Consider the following 18,604-nt stretch of genomic DNA (forward strand, 5'->3'; position numbering starts at 1 on the left):
ATACATTTTATTTATAATGCGCTAAGACATAAAGCGCTACAACAACAGAGAAATCAAACATGCTATAAAACACAATACATAAAAGTTAAAAATATAAAATAAAAATATAAACAGAATAATCAAATACACACTAGTTGTTGCTCGTTAGAATGTCAGTAAAAGCACTAAAAACACAATCTGTTCGATTTTACTGTATAAAAACTAGCTAGATTATTAAAATAAAAAAAATAATATTAAAATAATAATAATAAATAACAATAATAATAACAATACCGGTCAGAGAAGCGGCAGCCAACCTGCGCCAGTGTTCTCTCCACTGGAAGCCATCTCAGTCAATTGGGGTAATATTTTGGGGTATAATAATAATAATAATAATAATAATAATAATAATAATAATAATAATAATAATAATAATAATAATAATAATTGTTGTAATATTACCACTACTAATAATTATTACATTATTTTTATTACTATAACATATTTTGTGTTATTATAGCATCAGTTATAAAACCAATAATAATAATAATAATAATAATAATAATAAAAATATTATTAATAATAATATTGTAAATAATGCTTAATTAGGCGATGCAGTGGCGCAGTAGGTTGTGCTGTTGCCTCACAGAAAGAAGGTCGCTGGTTCGAGCCTCGGCTAGGTCAGTTGGCGTTTCTGTGTGGAGTTTGCATGTTTTCCCTATTGTCCGTAGTGTGAATGAGTGTGTATGGATGTTTCCCAGAGATGGGTTGTGGCTGGAAGCATCCGTTGCGCAAAACATGTGCTGGATAAGTTGGCGGTTTAGTCCGCTGTGGCGACCCCGGATTAATAAAGGGACTAAGCCGAAAAGAAAATAAATTAATGTTTAATTATCATTATTATTATCATTACCTTTATTATTATCAGTTTAATTTCTGATGCTAATAACACTTAACATGTTATATAAACATGTAGTAACAACAACAACAACAACAACAACAATAATAATAATAATAATAATAATAATAATAATAATAATTATTATTATTATTATTACTAGTATTGTTAGTAATATTAGTGTATGATAAATTGGCAGATCTACTGTATAATAACTTGTACAGTGAACTTATAACCACCAAGTGGCGCTCAATAACAAAAAGTCAGTAATATACAGGAGAAGGGGGCGTGTGACTGAAGCGACAGAGAAAACGAGAGAGAGAAATAGAGAGAGAGAGAGAGTGAGAGAGAGAGAGAGAGAGAGAGAATCACAACTCACAATTTGAGAGGCTGCTGTCACGCTCCATGCGCACAGACGCGACCAGCCGTGCGCTTTCCTAATGCGCCCGTACAGCGGCCACGGGTTCAGCATAACACTGAGCTGGACATGATGCTGACGGACAGATGGAAACAGACACAGTCTCTGCCGTAGAGACAGAGTGTCCACCCGTATTGCTTGTCCGTGAGGAGGTGAAGTATTTGCCGGGTCTCTAGGGCTGCATCCCTGTCTTTAGAGTGGACAGCATGTGCAGAACAGCTATCCTTAAAATGATAGTATCAAAAATTCGATCCTAACGAGAAGGAATTTGCAGAAAAGGTGCCAACGAAGGATTTAATCGGCTTGTCGGTGGTTTATTTCATAGCCTAGCACTTCGAGAAGTTGGAAGGGAGGATGGAGAAGCCTAACCAGCCTCAGCCGCATTCGAGTGTATCCAAAAGCACAGAAGGTCCCTCAGAAGACCTTTCCAAACTTACGGACGAGGAGCTTCTGAAATGGAGCAAGGAGGAGCTGGTTCGCCGGTTGCGCAGAGCCGAAGCCGAGAAGATGAGCGTAATAGTGGACCACAGCAATCTCATCCGAGAGGTGAACCGCAGGCTTCAGCAGCACCTCAACGAGATACGAGGACTTAAGGTAAGGCGAGCCGGGGTTCAGGTGACAGGGTGTGGGCGAATTCCAATGATATTAACCCATTAATTCACACATTTATTTATTATTTTAATTATAAGCACTATCTTGTTTTTGGTTGCTAGTTTGCATTATAATGACTAATTTTAATATTGCTATTTTTATGCATGGTGTGGCTGTGGCATATACAGGCGTAATTTAATTTTAAACATGTAAAAGTGGCAGTTAGGTCATTTTTATTTTTTAACATTTTATTTATTTATTATATGTTATAGGATTTAGTTCCATGAACACACATGTACAATTTTCTGTCAATATAATAGGAATAAAACTGCTTTGTGAAGATTTGTTTTAAATGTTATTTTCCAAAATAACATTAAATAGCAAGAGAAGTGCAGCTGTTTGAAACAACAGTTTATGTAGCTAAATAAATAACCAGCCATGTAGAAATCTGTTGTTGAAAAATGTGTAAGGCTATATACAGTAGTTGGCTATATATGTGTGTACATATATAAGTATATACACACATACAGGCATATAAATATACAGGAATGAACATCTTCTACTCAAATAGCTTTTTGTTCTATTGTCCTCTTTCTCTTATTTTGTCCTTTTTTGTTGTGCTCCACTGCCAACATTTGTTTAACTTCACTTTCATCAGTCACACTGCCTGCTTAGTCTGCTTAGACATTGGTGTTGAGCCAGATTTTATTGTTGCAGGAGGTGAATCAGAAGCTGCAAGAGGACAACCAGGAGCTGCGGGACCTCTGCTGCTTTCTGGATGATGACCGGCAAAAAGGGAAGAAAGTGTCAAGGGAGTGGCAGCGCCTGGGCCGCTACAGTGCAGGGATTATGCGTAAGGAGGTGACACTGTACCTGCAGAAACTGAAAGAGCTGGAGCAGAGGCAGGAGGAAGTAGTGAGGGAGAACCTAGAACTGAGAGAGCTGTGCCTAATGCTGGATGAGGAGAAGGGATCTGGAGCTACCAGCGGGTCAGTGGGCACCGGTGGACCGGCAGGCTGCAGGAATTCAATTGATAGTCAGAGCAGCTTGTCTCACGCCAGCGGTCCTGGGCCTGGTTTACTAAGGGATGTAGGTGATGGGAGCAGTACCTCCAGCGCGGGCAGCACCGACAGCCCTGACCATCTCACACATAAGCAGCAGCTGTTGGGTGGCCCGGTTGGAGGCAGTCCTGACCACCTACATAAGCCAGGCTCAGGGGAGGAGGCACCGGTTCCTGAGAATCCTAGCCGCAGGCATAGCACCAGCCAGGAGTACGCAGCACATACCTTTCCCCAAGTGTGCCGGTCTCGCTGTGGATCCTTCTCCAGTCAAGATCACAAGGGACTACGGGGTCTTAGTCCAGAGAAACTTGGCAAAAGGGGCAGTCCAGAGCAATTCTCTAAACACCTGTTGGTTTCCTCTCAACCGCCCGGCAGCCCGGAACTTTTTCAGAAGCACAGGGGTAGCATGGGGAGTGTGTGTGGGAGTCCAGAGCCCAAACAGATTTTATCAGGGACACCGGAGCACCTACAGAAGGGCCGTGTCATTTCTGGGAGCCCTGAGTTGTTGAGGCATCAGCACGTCAAGTTTGGCAGTCCCGGCCGAGAGGTCATACAGAAGCGGCCGGGCGTAGAGGAGATGTCCCCTCATCATCGGAGCATCTATAGCGGTATGAACGGTGGGTCCGACTGGAGCCTGCTGTAGCACCCACAGTGACATACATGGAATCCCATTTGAGTACACCACATACAGAGGGAATAGTCATCCTTGAGACAACAAAGCCCCAAATCCCAGCCAGGCACTAAACCATCTCAATCAGCCAGCCATGTTCTGCATTTAGTTTAGTTTTGCTTTGCTCAGTTCAGGAGATGCAATGGCCAGCTAGTGAAGGGGCTTTAGTGCCTGGCTAGAGCAGAACATTTCATCTCTGGTAAATGTTGGTGGTGTCCAGTCTTGGTCCTCTCGGGCCATGCTTTTAGCAGGCTTTAACTGCCTCCTATCAATCTGCCTCAGTACCTGTGCCTCCGAAGCCATTTTTATGCACTGGAACCCATCTGAGGGAACACTTTAATCAATCAATCAGTCAATCAATCAATCAATCAAAGACCAAAAATCTCAGAGGCTCAACAAAAAGCCAGAAGACAGTGCTGCCCGGCAGGACCAGGAGTGGACACCATTGCATTTGCTATATCCATGCAGGTGAGTGGCTTGGCAAAGTTTGAGTCAGCAGCACTTGAGAAGGAGCAGCACTGCAAAAAGGCCAGTTGCTTCTATTCATCCACCCCTTAGTTATAATCCCATGAGTCTTTTTCCACTGAAGACTACACAGTCCTCAGTCTGGAATATTACTGTTAGGTCTGTTGAATACTGTAGTGCATCATGGGGTTGAGCAGAATACAGAAAAAAGTACTATTTATCTAGCAGAATAACAATTATGATTGTAACTGCAGCCACATTCAAAAGTCAATTTTGCATTTATTTAGTATTTGATTTGTCATTTCAATGCATTCTGAATACAATTCAGACTGGTGCACAACCCTGATGCATAAGCAGAATGCTGCAGTGCACAAATACTCTCCAGGCATATACATAAGCACACCACCTAGAATACAATTTCAACTCTGATAGTAAGCTTCATACACCTTTACACACTCAGCGGAAGGCTCATAAACACCTCAGCAGAGGTAAAAATATTCTTGCAGACAAGCACGCACACACACCACAAGGTGTTGGCACAGATCTCAGCTTCATCTTTTCACTCTTGTTCATTTTTGTAGCATCAGCTTGGTGATCTTGCTTGTAGTTTCTGGGGGGTGATTTCCACATTATGTATATTCAGTATGTACATTCAGTGTCTCTAAAGCAGTGGTCTCAAACTCAGTTCCTGGAGGGCCACAGCTCAGCATAGTTTAGCTCCAACCACATCCAACTCACACTTGCTTAATAGCTGGGGTGGGCGATATTGCAAAACAAATTATCACGTTATCCTGTTTTATCTCATATCGATATAATTACAAAATATTTTAAACAATACATTTAGAAATATTATAATCTATTTAACCACTTAATTTTAATTGACCAACATTACAAAGGCAATTAGTTTTAATAGTCAAAAACAAAAAAAGCTAAACAAAATATCTCATCTCTTTGTAATAAACATAAAGTGTTAAAGAGACCCTCAAACTTGATAAATAAAATGTTACAAAGTGTGTGCAATAGTAAAGTGTGAACGCTGAACAATCAAAGCAAACTTTAAGGTAGATCAACATCTGTAAACCTCAAATGACACAGTGAATCTCAAATTCTGTAAACAAAACAAATTATGATAATCAAATGTGAGCTTTCAAGTAAAAGAACCAGTCATAATTATTCAAATACATGCTGAACATTACAAATAGTGAAGTTGAATGACTACAGTACCCCCTATGCTAAAAAATCTTTCAGATGGGAAGCTAGTGGGATGCACAAGAAAAGAAACCAAAAAGCCACGCATCTTTTATATTTACAATCTCCTCACTGCTGCTGCTATACGTCACTCATTTTGCGTGTATTGTTATTCTGACTCTTCCTGAAGCTGTGTGCTGTTTGCCTTGCGCTGCATTTAATAGGAAAATAACAGCTGCTAAGTAACACCTGAGTTCACTGACCTAAATGGAAGCTCAGAGAATCTCAAACTAGAAAACAACACTTATATTCTGACTATTCTAATTCTTTTTTATTTACAATCTCCTCACTGCTGCTGCTATACGGCACTGAATTTTCACGTGTATTGTTATTCTGACCAAGTTACAAGCCTGAGCGCGTGCTTTACCATTTTCTATGGCGTCTCTCGTAACTTGACAAACGGACAAATGCTGCAGCTCTGATGTAAGTTTATGGTGAAAAGTAAAAAGCACTGCAGTGTTTGGGTGTGCTGTGTTTGTCTCAGGTCATTAGTCTGCTGTTATTACTGAAATGTGCATATTCCATACAAAGTGTGAAGCAGATTGGTTAGTTCTACTAACACGAATCGCGGTGCGCTCGGGGCATTCAAAAAAGTTGAAATGTTTTTCAACTAGGTGTATCTGGAAAATGCTACACTGTGTGCACGTCACACCCATGTGCATGTTGTGAATGTTGCACGCTTCCATTGGAAATGACAAACTGACACGCTATGCTTTTTGGCATTGCTTCCAATGAGCGCGCTCAATAGCCACATTTTATAATACTATAGTTCTTCAAACCGAAACTTCATATCGAATCTTTTTTTTTTATCGATATTGACAATAGTGTATATGGTCAATAAATATCGATATCAATTTTATTTTATTCATTTAGTTGAATCAGCTTTGTTTGATTAGGGTTGGAGAAAAACTGTGCAGAGCTGTGGCCCTCCAGGAATCGAGTTTGAGATCTATAATCTAAAGTTTGTTTCTCAGCCAAAAATATGTACTTTGTTGGCACTTCTATCATAGCATGATGTATCGTAATAACTTCCAATTTTATTTGTTTGAGAATCAAACAGGTTTAATTGTGTTAAAATCATGGTCTGTTGTGTAAGCTACATCAGAAGGGTACTTTATCACATTACTGAGAAATGTACAAAGAAAAAACAATTTGAATTTGCTTTCAATAGACAGATAATAGCTATAGTTGATAGCTTTGTGAACAGATGCTAACATATCAAAAAAGCTGCAGTGAACATTATTGGAGGGGTGTCCATGTGAATGTGTGCAGAACAAAAGGGAGAAATATCAGACTTTCCTCCTGATGTGTAGCATTCTCTCCAGCTATTTTGTGCTAATGATTTCTTGGAGGAGAAAAGTGCTGATCTGTGTGGCTTGCCAAGGCCGTGGGACTCTTCCTGAAGCTGTGTGCTGTTTGCCTTGCGCTGCATTTAATAGGAAAATAACAGCTGCTAATTAACACCTGAGTTCACTGACCTAAATGGAAGCTCAGAGAATATGAAACTAAAAAACAACACTTATATTCTGATTAGGGAATGCTCTGATTGTGATATTTTCGTTTACTTATTGTACTAAAACAATGAAATGATAGAATTGGTGATGGATGGGTTATTTAGAAGGCGTGTTTACATTACAGTATGTTTTGTGGGTTGTTTCCTCTTTAAGTGCACAAAGGCTTTGTATTCAAGCTTGGTACCGGAAAGTCTGTACTGAGATCCATCCTGCTGCTGATTTATGTCTTTTGACACCACCAGTTAACAGAGAGAATCGGCCATTGTGCTCTCTCTCTTTCTCTAGCTCAATCGTTCACCACTCTCGAGATACACATTTGTGTTCTTTCATTATTTCGTCAGACCAAAGCTCTCTTTTCCTAACAGTGCAGATCCAATTAAATTTTTTCACTGTTGCTCTGGGTTAGCGCATATACTGTCTTTTCAGTCTGCTTACTTCCTCAGAACTTGCTTTTCAGACGAGTCTCACAATCCCCAGTGTGTCTAATTAGCAATAAACACACATACTTTTTAGGAATAATAATTTACACTCCTCATGGAACTGTGTTCTTTATCAAAACCACATGCGTGAGCAGCGAATTACAGTTTATCCCTACTGGCCGACGCAAGCCAGAATGGATTATCCCTTAAGAAGGTTTTGACGGTCGGATTTCTCTTTTTCTCCTCCCTTCCTGGGGTGTGTCCACAGCAACTCTGATGTTTTTGGCTTTCACTGATCCAGCTTCTCTATAGTTGACATGAGATGGTCTGCATTTGGTGTATGCATTCAGAGAGATTCTAGGCCACTTGTTGGCACCATCACACTCAGTGAACCACTGGACATCAAGCCCAAACTTTTTTTTTGTGTGAATGTTTAAAAAGCATATTTTATTTCCCCTTGTGCAGTTCAAATTCAGAGCCAGTGCTGTATATATTACATTCACTATGAAAAGGCTTTGGATGCAAAGCCTGTTTTGTCATTCTGTCAAGAGTATGGGATAAAAGCAGAAATTAAACAATGTTATTTCCCTTAGGTCACTTTCTGATGATTTTTTGATTACTGGATGTAATAAACTTACATCAGTAATACAACAGCTGCTAGATGCCTGATTTAAGAGTTTAAAGAGAAGCGTTAAGTGTTTTATGAAGGACTTTAAAACAAATTCGCTTTAAAATGTGTCTTAAATGTAATCTTAAACCTAGAACTAAGCAAACCATTTGGGTTTTAAAACTTGCATGTTAAAGAAAGTGCAGCAGAAGGCTTTTGGCATATGACTGAATTGCTTTTTATAAACTTACTTGTATTACAGTTAAGCTCAGGCAAAGTTTTGCACATGGTTTAAAAACGAGCCAAGTTTGTGTAAAAAAGAATTATCTGCTATTTAGTGCTGTACATTACTTTATGTGTGTTTACTCTTTTTTTTGGTTCTATTGTTTGGTCCAGAAAAAAAAGTTATTGTTGCTTAACAATGACTAAAGATGGGCAACATTGTGTGAAATAACTATGATCAGAAATCATGCTGTTCTTTTCAGGGTCATATCTTGTGACATTCTCATCCTTTCTAGTTTGTTTAGATGTCATTTGATCATGTTATGTTACATTTAACACCGGAACTACCAGAATTCTATAACCACTAGAATTACCATCGCAGTCATTCTGACCATTCTCACATAAGACGTCATATTGTTACGTCATATTTACATTCAAAGCTTCTATTGAGATATTAAATTTAAGCTTTGAATGTCTGTATGTATTTTTAGTCATCACCCTGTAATACAGCCTACTGTATAAATATATAGTTAGGCTACTAGACCACCTGCGAATATCAGTGTCCACTCCTCACTTTCATAAACAGGGGAGAAGGCCTTTTCATGGCACTGAATATGCTATTTTGAAAGACATATATGAAGTAAAGTTATGTTTTTACCAATATAAGTTATGTCTTTGTTAGCTGGAAGTTGCAAGGCAACAGAGACACGCATATGTAAAGTCACAGGGAAAAGTAGCAGACGTTAAAATGCATGGAGTCATTTTGACCGTTATGGTAGTTTAAGGTAGAAATACTTTAACAAAATAATTATGTTAGAAAGAAATATACACATACAATGCTCAGCATAATTGAGTACACCCCATTTTGAAAATGAATATTTTATCCATTTCTCAGTGAATATAGGCAATGTATTTTAGTGCATTTAAACAAAACAAATTTATTAAACAGATATATTTATTAAAATAATATTTTAGTCACCAAACATATTTAGAAATTGAATGATAATAAAATTAAGTTCAAGCAAAATATTGCAAAAAAATACAACCTACAAAATTTCAACTAAATGTTTCAATTTTTTTTTGCTTCTCTTGATTTTTCCTCTTTTTAAAATTTGGATTTAATATTTTTCATATAAATTTGGCTGTACTAGTTTTTGGACCGTTATCATAAGTTATTTATATTAAAGGGCACCTATGGTAAGAAATCTATAGACCGTGGTGTATAGACCATCATATTGGGGTGATATAAGCACACCCAGTGCTTTTTTTTCAATTTAACAACATAAAACGGTGGACCAATTGGAGCGGTTTTCAGATCGACCGCAACTTTACGTAGGAGTGCGGTCCCCCGCCCACCAATATTGATTGACAGGCGCTTCATCATATCCTCAGTTTGTTGATTCATGTCTGCCATTTTCAGCGTGAGTCGAAGCAATATCACTAAAGGAACACCCTTGCTCTATTTTTAGATGCAAGGCTCATTGGGCTCAACACAAGATCAATATTCTCCACATTATCGCTCTAATCAGAATTATTGGTTGTATCTTTAGGTAGGTTTGCAAACGTGTACTTCTCATTGAGTCAACCTTATACTTCAGCCGTTTGCATTTCTCGCGATCACAGAAGCTCCCTGTGATCTTAACTAGGTGCTGCTACACCTGACGCTGCGCCATGCATTTTAGAATTCTAAACATAGGTTTCTATCGGTACACACAACGGCGTGACGTTTCGGGACATTTCATGTTTCTGCCGCGCCACAGAGAGTGTCTGGTGTGCCATGTTGCGGCTTCGAGCGACGCATCCTGTGCCACAGTCAAAGTTAATTAAGTGTGCGTGGTTATTAGTCTCGGTGTACAAGCTCGGTACTTGAAACTAGCACACAGTTGGCTGTAAAACTATACAAAGACACAAATGATTTTGTATTCTCTGCTTGGTCTGTGTCCGAGTCGTATATGTACGACTGATTGCTGATCCTCTCACTCCTGCTCCTTCTCTCATTCTGCCTGTCTGATTCTGTTGCAAACACAGAGCGGGTGAGCTCATGGCTCCGCCCCTTGTTACGTTGGGCGGGAAGCCGAAACTAATCTACATGTGAAGCAACACACCCCTAAATCAGCGAGCTGTGGACACCCCCCCAACATGACACTTTTTAACATATTATAATAAAAAAAATCTGAATTGTGTTTTGAACTGAACCTAAACTGGCACACTCAGAAGAACCATAATATTAATATTAAGTCATAAAAAAGAGGTAAACTATGTGCCCTTTAAGCTCCAGATTTGGCTTCAGTACTGACTAATCTAATGTATATGCACAAATATAATATTGTATAGCTTCCTATTAAAAATATGAATTTAAAAGATAGATTTGTGAGGGATGTTCTCATATATGCTGAGCACTGTATTTAGGAAGGGGTGGCGCAGTGGGTAGCGCTGTTGCACAGCAAGAAGGTCACTGGTTGGAGACTCGGCTGGGTCAGATGGCATTTCTGTGTGGAGTTTGCATGTTCTCCCCGTGTTCGTGTGGGTTTCCTCCGGGTGCTCCTGTTTTCCTTACAAGTCCAAAGACATGCGGTATAGGTGAATTGTGTAATAGGTGAAATGTGTGTAAATGAGAGTGTATGGGTGTTTCCCAGTAATGGGTTGCAGCTGGAAGGGCATTTGCAGTGTAAAACATATGCTGGATAAGTTGGCGGTTCATTCCGCTGTGGCAACCCCTGATAAATAAAGAGACTGAGCCGAAAAGAAACTGAATGAATGAATGAATTCAGGAAAATTCAGTGTATTATAGATATGTGTGTTTTATTTAAAAATGGTCAAAATGACCGACTCGCTAGTTCTAGTGTTAAGTTGTACAGCTCCAGTTTTTTTAAACTGGATCCAGCATTCTCAGTCCACTTCTTTGGAGCTTAAGTAGGTTCATATGCCAGGATTCACACTTATTCAAATAAACTAAACAAAAAGCGCAATCACAGCAGAGTTTTAATCAAACCAAAACATTCAAATGTGAACCCAACACAGATGTATTCTTTTTCCACATGTACATATCATACATGTACTGTATGATGCAAACAAATACACTGGCATCAAACACAAAAAAAAAAAAAAAACATAATAAAAAAACAATAATAAAACCAAGGAAAAGTCAGGTTTATAATTGCAAGAATAAAATAATTTGAAACAGAACTATAGTTTTGGGTTGAACTGTTCCTTTATTTTTGTTTTCAGAGCACCCATTTCAGTTTGAGTTTTTAGTTTGAGGAGTCACAAAAGTGAGGTGCATTTTAAAACAGTCTGACCTAATGTTTTCTCCCATAAAAGGCAGTGCAGTTGACCTTGACCAACTTTTTCCAAACCAATATATAGCTCTAAAGTCTATAATTTTTCTGTGTCATATACATTAAGTGTTCCCCAGGGCCTGTTTTCAGAAATCATGACGTCTATCACTCCGATTGTCAATCTATGTGTTGTGTAAATAATGAATAACGCTGTAGCTGCATTTGCATGGGTAATCTAAAACAGAACAAGCACTGCTGGCTGTTCATGCTTCATGCTTTGTGAGCTTTTGTCGTTCTTCCCAGCTGATGTGGCGGCGCAAGGCTTTGGCCCTTTTCAGTAATTTAATTTACAATCTGAGGAATACATTTCTAATTGCTTGCCTTGACATTTAAGTGGAATTTAATTTATTTTCCTTTCATTTCTCAAGAGATAAAGGCCCTGGCGATCACGGCTGGCATCAGATGGTGGTTTTTTGCACTCTTGCTGGGGAGCCAGGGGTTGTGTAACAGTTAGGAACAGTTCTCAGAAGCTTGGTGCTAAATTAAATCTACTCAGCTCTTTGTGACCTGGCCAATGACTGATCTTGAATGCTCAGCCATAATTAATGACTGTCTGCTTGTTTTATGGTTTAATGAAAAAATTCTAATCCTGCTAAGCTGTGTCCTAAACAGACAGCAATTTGGCCCCCCTGTGATCGCTGTGTGTGGTTGCTAATTCCATAATCTATTCGTTGTCATGCGGACTTCGGCAAGCAGTAATTCCTGCATGCTGCTCACGGTGTAGAAAATGAAGCTGATGAGACAGAGTTCTGGGGTAAATAGGCGAATACACTCGTAGAAGTGGAGAGCTACAATGTTTATCGATCCCTCATTAGTGCACGAGTGAGCAATTGATTCAGGCTTTCTGCTACTGTGGCGGTGAGGAGAAATGTTGAATTTAGGATATGCAGAATAGATTATGGTAAAGGATTTCGAATGAGATAGATGCTGCATTGACTGCTACATCATTTTAGTTGATAGAAAATGAACGTGGGTTGTTACACTTTCAACAACTGTTTATCAAAGGGTTTATAGTGAAGGGTGTAAAGCACAATACATTCAACTGAAATAGCTGCATTTATAACACCATATGAGTAAACACTGGGCAACACAGTATTTCTATAGGTGTCAGTTCTTATGTATCTAAAGTGAAATTTCAGTGTGATTTTTCTTCAAAATTATAATAGTTTATTAGCATAAATAAACAATAAAGTAATAATAATAATAATAATAATACATTTTGTTCTGCATATATATATATATATATATATATATATATATATATATATATATATATATATATATATATATATATATATATATATATATATATATATATATATATATATGTGTGTGTGTGTATGTATGTATGTATGCAAATAGATGGCAACACCAAAAGCTGCAAAAGTACCAAATTTATTCTTTAAAAAATGCTATTTATAGGCTATGATGTTGGTAACACTTTATTTTTATGGTCCATTTGAGTATTAGTAGACTGTCTGCTTAATATCTGTTGATACTGCTTCTTCAACAGACATTTAACTGACTATAAGAAACTTTGCGAACTACATGTCAACTTACACTAACCCTAACCCCAACCTAACAGTCTACTTTTAATCTAATGAGAATTAGTTGGCATGTAGATGCAATGTAACTTGAATTCAAGAAATGGACCGTCAAAATAAAGTGACATGATTAACAGAGCAAGGAAATTTTCACAGTATGTCTGATAATATTTTTTCTTCTGGAGAAAGTTTTATTTCGGCTAGAATAAAAGCAGCTTTTAATTAAAAAAAAACAAAAACATTTTATGGTCAAAATTATTAATAGTCTACAGAACAAACCATCGTTATACAATGACTTGCCTAATTACCCTAACCTGCCTAATTACCCTAATTAAGTCACATTAAGCTGTATAGAAGTGTCTTGAAAATATCTAGTCAAATATTATTTACTGTCATCATGGCAGAGATTAAATGAAGTATATATATATATATATATATATATATATATATATATATATATGTATATATATGTATATGTATATGTATATATATATATATATATATATATATATATATATATATATATATATATATATATATATATATATATATATATATTTATATATTAATAGACGGCAACACCAAAACTTCAAAAGTATCAAATTTAAATAGGCTATTCATTCTTTTTTAAGTGAATAAATCTGATACTGTTGAAGCTCTTGGTTGCTAAAGTTTACAATACATATTTATGAGAAAAAAGAAAATAAATAAAGTTGTACAGTAATAGAAAAATTACTGGCTGCTCATTACTGGTTTTGATCAGGTCAGAAAATATATATAATAAATATGTTGTTTCAAACTACTAATAATAATGCCAATAAAATTCACTTTGTTCAACTTTTGACATCAAAAGTTGAAGCAGCTGAGATCAAGATCCAGTATTGCAATTTGAAAGCATACATAAATAGAAAAAGGACAATGAATCACAAAATGCAGAAAACTTTTAATTAGTTGAAAACATTCAAGTGTTTCAGACAATAAATAGTCTATGAAATGGATATAAAAGAAACAAGCCTCTTTCATCCACCGATTACAATACAAATGCTACTTTCTAGGAATTTATATACTGATGAAATGTGTAGCTTGAATGCAGAGTAATTTGTGTAAAAAGGATCTGCCAAATTCATGGATGAAACTGAAAGGAACTGGGAACTACAGTATTACACCTTTTTGTAAGCTTTAGTTGAATAGCATATTGCATTATCTACTTGGTTTTTGGATTGTAGTTTTATATCTGATGCAAGATGAATAATTTAGACAATATTCCTTTTTTTGTATTAGCAGAGTACGGGTAATTTTCAGAGTGTCCTAGTTTCTTTATGTCCATTTCAAGTGCCTTAAATAATATTCTCAATGCTATCCTAAATTCAGAAATGTATCTAATAAGTAGTTACAAATATGAGTCAAAGCTTTTTGAACCACTTTTGAGTGCACGGAAACATCAAGGTTTATTTAGAGGATTTCTAAGCTATTTAAGATATCTGAACAAAGTCAAACTGCAGTGTAAACCAGTAATGAAAACCATACTCAACGCAACTTTTTATAACATGTTCATAGCACATAGCAACTTACTACTTTAACAGAGGCATTTTGAAAGAAACTGAAATTCTTGGCATTTGCAACCTTTATCTTACAATAATAGTTTAATTAATGTCTGTGACAATGATATATCTCATATTTAGCCCTTGATCTCTGCTGTTTCCTGGAAGATGTTCAAGGGTGCCAACAAAAGCCTTGTGTTCCCAATGAAACCCAGTGCCATCTCTTTCAATTCTAGCCTCTGTGCAGCCCGGTAACATTGAGAGATTATGTAAGATATTAGGAATTCATGCTGAGAGGGTCTCAGCCAGCCTGCTCTCTACCTAGAACCCCCGTTTATCTTCCTGCTGGCTCAAGGCGTAAGGTAGAAACCATTGATTGCTACCCCAGAAAGAGGGAACATGAGGTCTTGCAGTGGTCAGAGTCCCCACAGAGATCTTACATAATCTGCAGATTACTTTTATGGGCTATGGGCTGAAGGGCCACATTTACCCTAACATTATGTGTTCTAATGAAATAGAAGAAAAAAATACATTAAAAAAAGATGGGGTGAGGTTTACTTTCATTGGTATTGCTGAGAAAATGAGATCCCATTCTAGGAGAAATCAATGTCTAGTTAACGGGAAGGTTTTCACTCACTTCTTAATAGCCTGTTGACCTTTGTCAGTTACAAAAAAAGTGTAGTAGAGGCTAGTGTTTATATGCAGGTCTGAATTAATAGTTAAACAACTAAACAAGTTGCTAGAATTGTAGGTGTGTCCCTTTTAAATGCATAGTTCACCTAAAAATAAAAATTAATTACTGAATAAATACTTACTCTTATGCTGTTCTGAAACCCAGAGACCTTTCATCTTTGGAGCACAGATTAAGATATTTTGGATGAAATCTGAGCACTCTCTGATCCTCCATAGACATCAATGGTCCCAACTTTTGTGTGCAAAAATAACGACTTTAATCAAAAGATTCTTCTCCGTAGCATCAGTATAGGGCACGCATTCACAGGCACTGTGCACTGGCGTAAATCCCAGATGCCCAGATTCAACTTCCGTTTTAATGTTTTAAACAAAGAACTGATATTTGTGGTACACTAGCAGTGCGAACAAGTGCAACACGCATCAACTGCACAACTCCCTCATGAACATGCATGCTATACTGACACAGAGGAGAAAAAAAGTTGAATAAACACAATTTGTTTGGTGTATTTGGGCATGAAAGTATTCTCATGAATTGATAATTGAAATCCTGAAGGCATATGATCTGTTTTGAGGATATCATTTTGGTATTTTGCTAGACTTTGTCAGGAGAGTTGACATCTATGGAGGATCAGAGAGCTCTCAGATTTCATTTAAAATATCTAAGTTTGTATTCTGAGGACAAATGAGGGTCTCAGTGGATTGTAATGACATGAGGGTGAGTAATTAATAACAGAACTTTTATTTCTAGGTGAACTGAGGTGATAGTTAACACCAAAATATCATTCTGGAAGTATAAGTATACACAGAAAGGGATTCTTCAAAAATACTGGACTTCATTGACTTTCAATACAGTATATTTTATGTGGGAATGTGAACTCTTTCTTTCCTTCATTCTTTCTTTTTTTTATCTTTTTTTCATTAAAAACGAAGTTGAAAATCTAATTAACCCAGTCAATTCATCCCATGCCTTAGAAAGCTATTTGTTTTCTTTAAGTTATCTCATTAGCCAGCTACATGCTGAATATCTATACTGTCTCTCTGTATTAGCCATTTTCACTACTCTTATTAAATCATGCTCATTTCTTCAGCCAGTTTCACAATGTTGGCAACTCTGTCCTCACTGATGCTCAGAAGGGGTGATACTAGTGTGATACAATACTGGACAAGAGCAAGCAATACTAGACTTCTTAGCCATACACTCAAAGCTAAATGCTAAGAGTGAAAATATAACAATACACTGTAAAATATGCTGTTCGATTTTAATAAGTCAAACATATCTCCAGCAGCACTAGGCCCTTCCTCTGGGGCTCTGGGCTTAAGCTCAGGTGAGCCTATGCAGTATTACAGCCCTGCTAGCAACTATTCAGAACTCTGACACGAAAGAGAGAACAAAATGAAAGTTCTTTTTAACACTTTAAGAGCCCTTACAAAAAACATCTAATCTAAAATGACTTTTTTTGACATGTATGCTACCATTAGCATTTGTAGCAGCTACATTAGTTAGCATACTGATGCTTATTTCGAAGAAATATGCTGTCAAAAACACTATATTTTAATAACGTTAGCTACTGTCAATTCTGACAATTCAGACTATCACAGTGATCTAGCTTGTTTTAGCTAGCATGTTTATGTTTATTGCTGACTGAGGTTTTGTGTACTGTGTTATGGGCAGGAAGTGACTGCTATGCTACACAAGTGAAAAGTGAGAGATGGAGTGAGAGAGAAACAGGGAGAGGAGGATGGGGAGAGAGGTGAAACTCTTTTTCGTGGTGAAAGCGCTGCACTTTTGCTCTTGGCTCGAACAGCCGGGTCACATTTCTAGCCATAGGCAGAAAAGACTGTAGGACACTCATGTATCAGCATCAGAAAGCAGCATGCTGTGCTTTCAGTGGTAGACCAACTTTAAACCTTTTCAGTCTCTTTTAGATTGAACCTTTCTTCCTTAAGCTTGACTGGGTATATTCAGGAGAATAATGGGACATTTATTTATTCCAGAATAAGAATATGAAATGCTTTTATTTGTTGTGATTGAAAGTCAGGATTATTCAACCAAACATTTCTGCAATTAAAACACTCGTATTTTGTTGTCTAAAAATGAATATACCCATGTTTGAAAGCACACACTCATACACACACATATAGATATACATACATTTGTAAATATAGCCAAGGTCTTTATTGGTGTTATTTAAGGTCTCCAAGCTCGATATGACACACAGGGTGCAATTCATCTCACCTTGTGAGTCATATTATGCAACTATCTTGCATTATGAGTGCAAAGTTACAGTACTGTATTTTCTTTTTATTCTTCTTCTTCTGCCACACTGCAGTATGACAAGGCTGTTTCCCCTCTTTCGAAAAGCCACTCAGATGAAATCAATCACAGTGATTCTACTACTTTTTTGAGTGGGCAGCTATTTACACAAGTGCACACACATGCAGTTCAGAGTAATGGAAACAGTGGAAGCTGGTTGAGGCACAGAAACACACAGCTCAGAGGCACAGTAAGCAGGCAGACCCTTGATTTCCATTTCTCCATCCACACAGAAAAACAATAAAAGAAGCTTTAGACAAGATGAAATCAGGCAACAGAGCCAGGTAATTGGTAAGGCCATCAAAATTAATGAAATTTAAATGCAGATGAGAGAGGTAATAGTCAGGGAGGAAGCTCAAACCATGCAGTGCTCTCTGTGGGAGGAGGGCAGCTCGCAGGCAGCAAACTGTGGGTATTTATGGACTCCCTTCAGCATAAACAGTGCTATTGCGCTCTTTATAAATCATCTGAATGCATGACCTGACATGCATTTTGAAATTCATAATGTGCTGATGGAGTTTGGAAAATACAGCTACACTAAATGACCCCTTTTTCAATTTATGCTCATAAATATTTCATCATATCAGGGAATTACAATCTTCAGAACCAGTGGAGGAGATGGATGGATGGAGATATACATACAAAACAGTGCCATGTGAGAAGGGTAATTCAAACTATGTTTTAAAACAAGAGTGGTTCCTACAGATGCCACGCACTGTACAAGTCAAGTCCAAAAAGGCACTGTGGCAAGCCAAATTCAATATGGCTGATGATGCAATAGATAAAAAAAAAACAAAAAACTTTATCCTTCACTACATACATCAATACATATAGTGTGTGCGGTCGTGTGTATGTGTGTGTACTTAGCAAAATGCTTTTCTCAATATACATGATTTGCTTTTTCTTGAGGTAAATATAACAATTTATATCACATACAGTTTACACAAATGATGTTTCATTGATGTTGTTTCATGGTTAAAACTTCATTTCAGTGACGAGAGATTTCAGGATGCTGTATGTTTCTCGACATATCTTCTAATGTTCAATCATGTTTTTATCTTACTATAACAATAGTAAAATGCTTT

General features: G+C 37.3%; 1 protein-coding gene across 1 annotated transcript in view; it reads left to right on the forward strand.

Moving 5' to 3' along the window:
- The first annotated feature begins 1,274 nt into the window (after nucleotides 1-1,274).
- ccdc85a (coiled-coil domain containing 85A) overlaps nucleotides 1,275-18,604 on the forward strand; it is a 40,105-nt gene continuing 22,775 nt past the window's right edge. The window contains exons 1-2 of the mRNA XM_056471587.1: nucleotides 1,275-1,886; nucleotides 2,601-3,561. Coding sequence (XP_056327562.1) covers nucleotides 1,647-1,886; nucleotides 2,601-3,561 — 1,201 coding nt within the window. The 5' untranslated portion in view covers nucleotides 1,275-1,646. The remainder of the gene's footprint in view (nucleotides 1,887-2,600; nucleotides 3,562-18,604) is intronic.

Source organism: Danio aesculapii, chromosome 13 (assembly GCF_903798145.1).
Source record: "Danio aesculapii chromosome 13, fDanAes4.1, whole genome shotgun sequence".
Classification (NCBI taxonomy): Eukaryota; Metazoa; Chordata; class Actinopteri; order Cypriniformes; family Danionidae; genus Danio; species Danio aesculapii.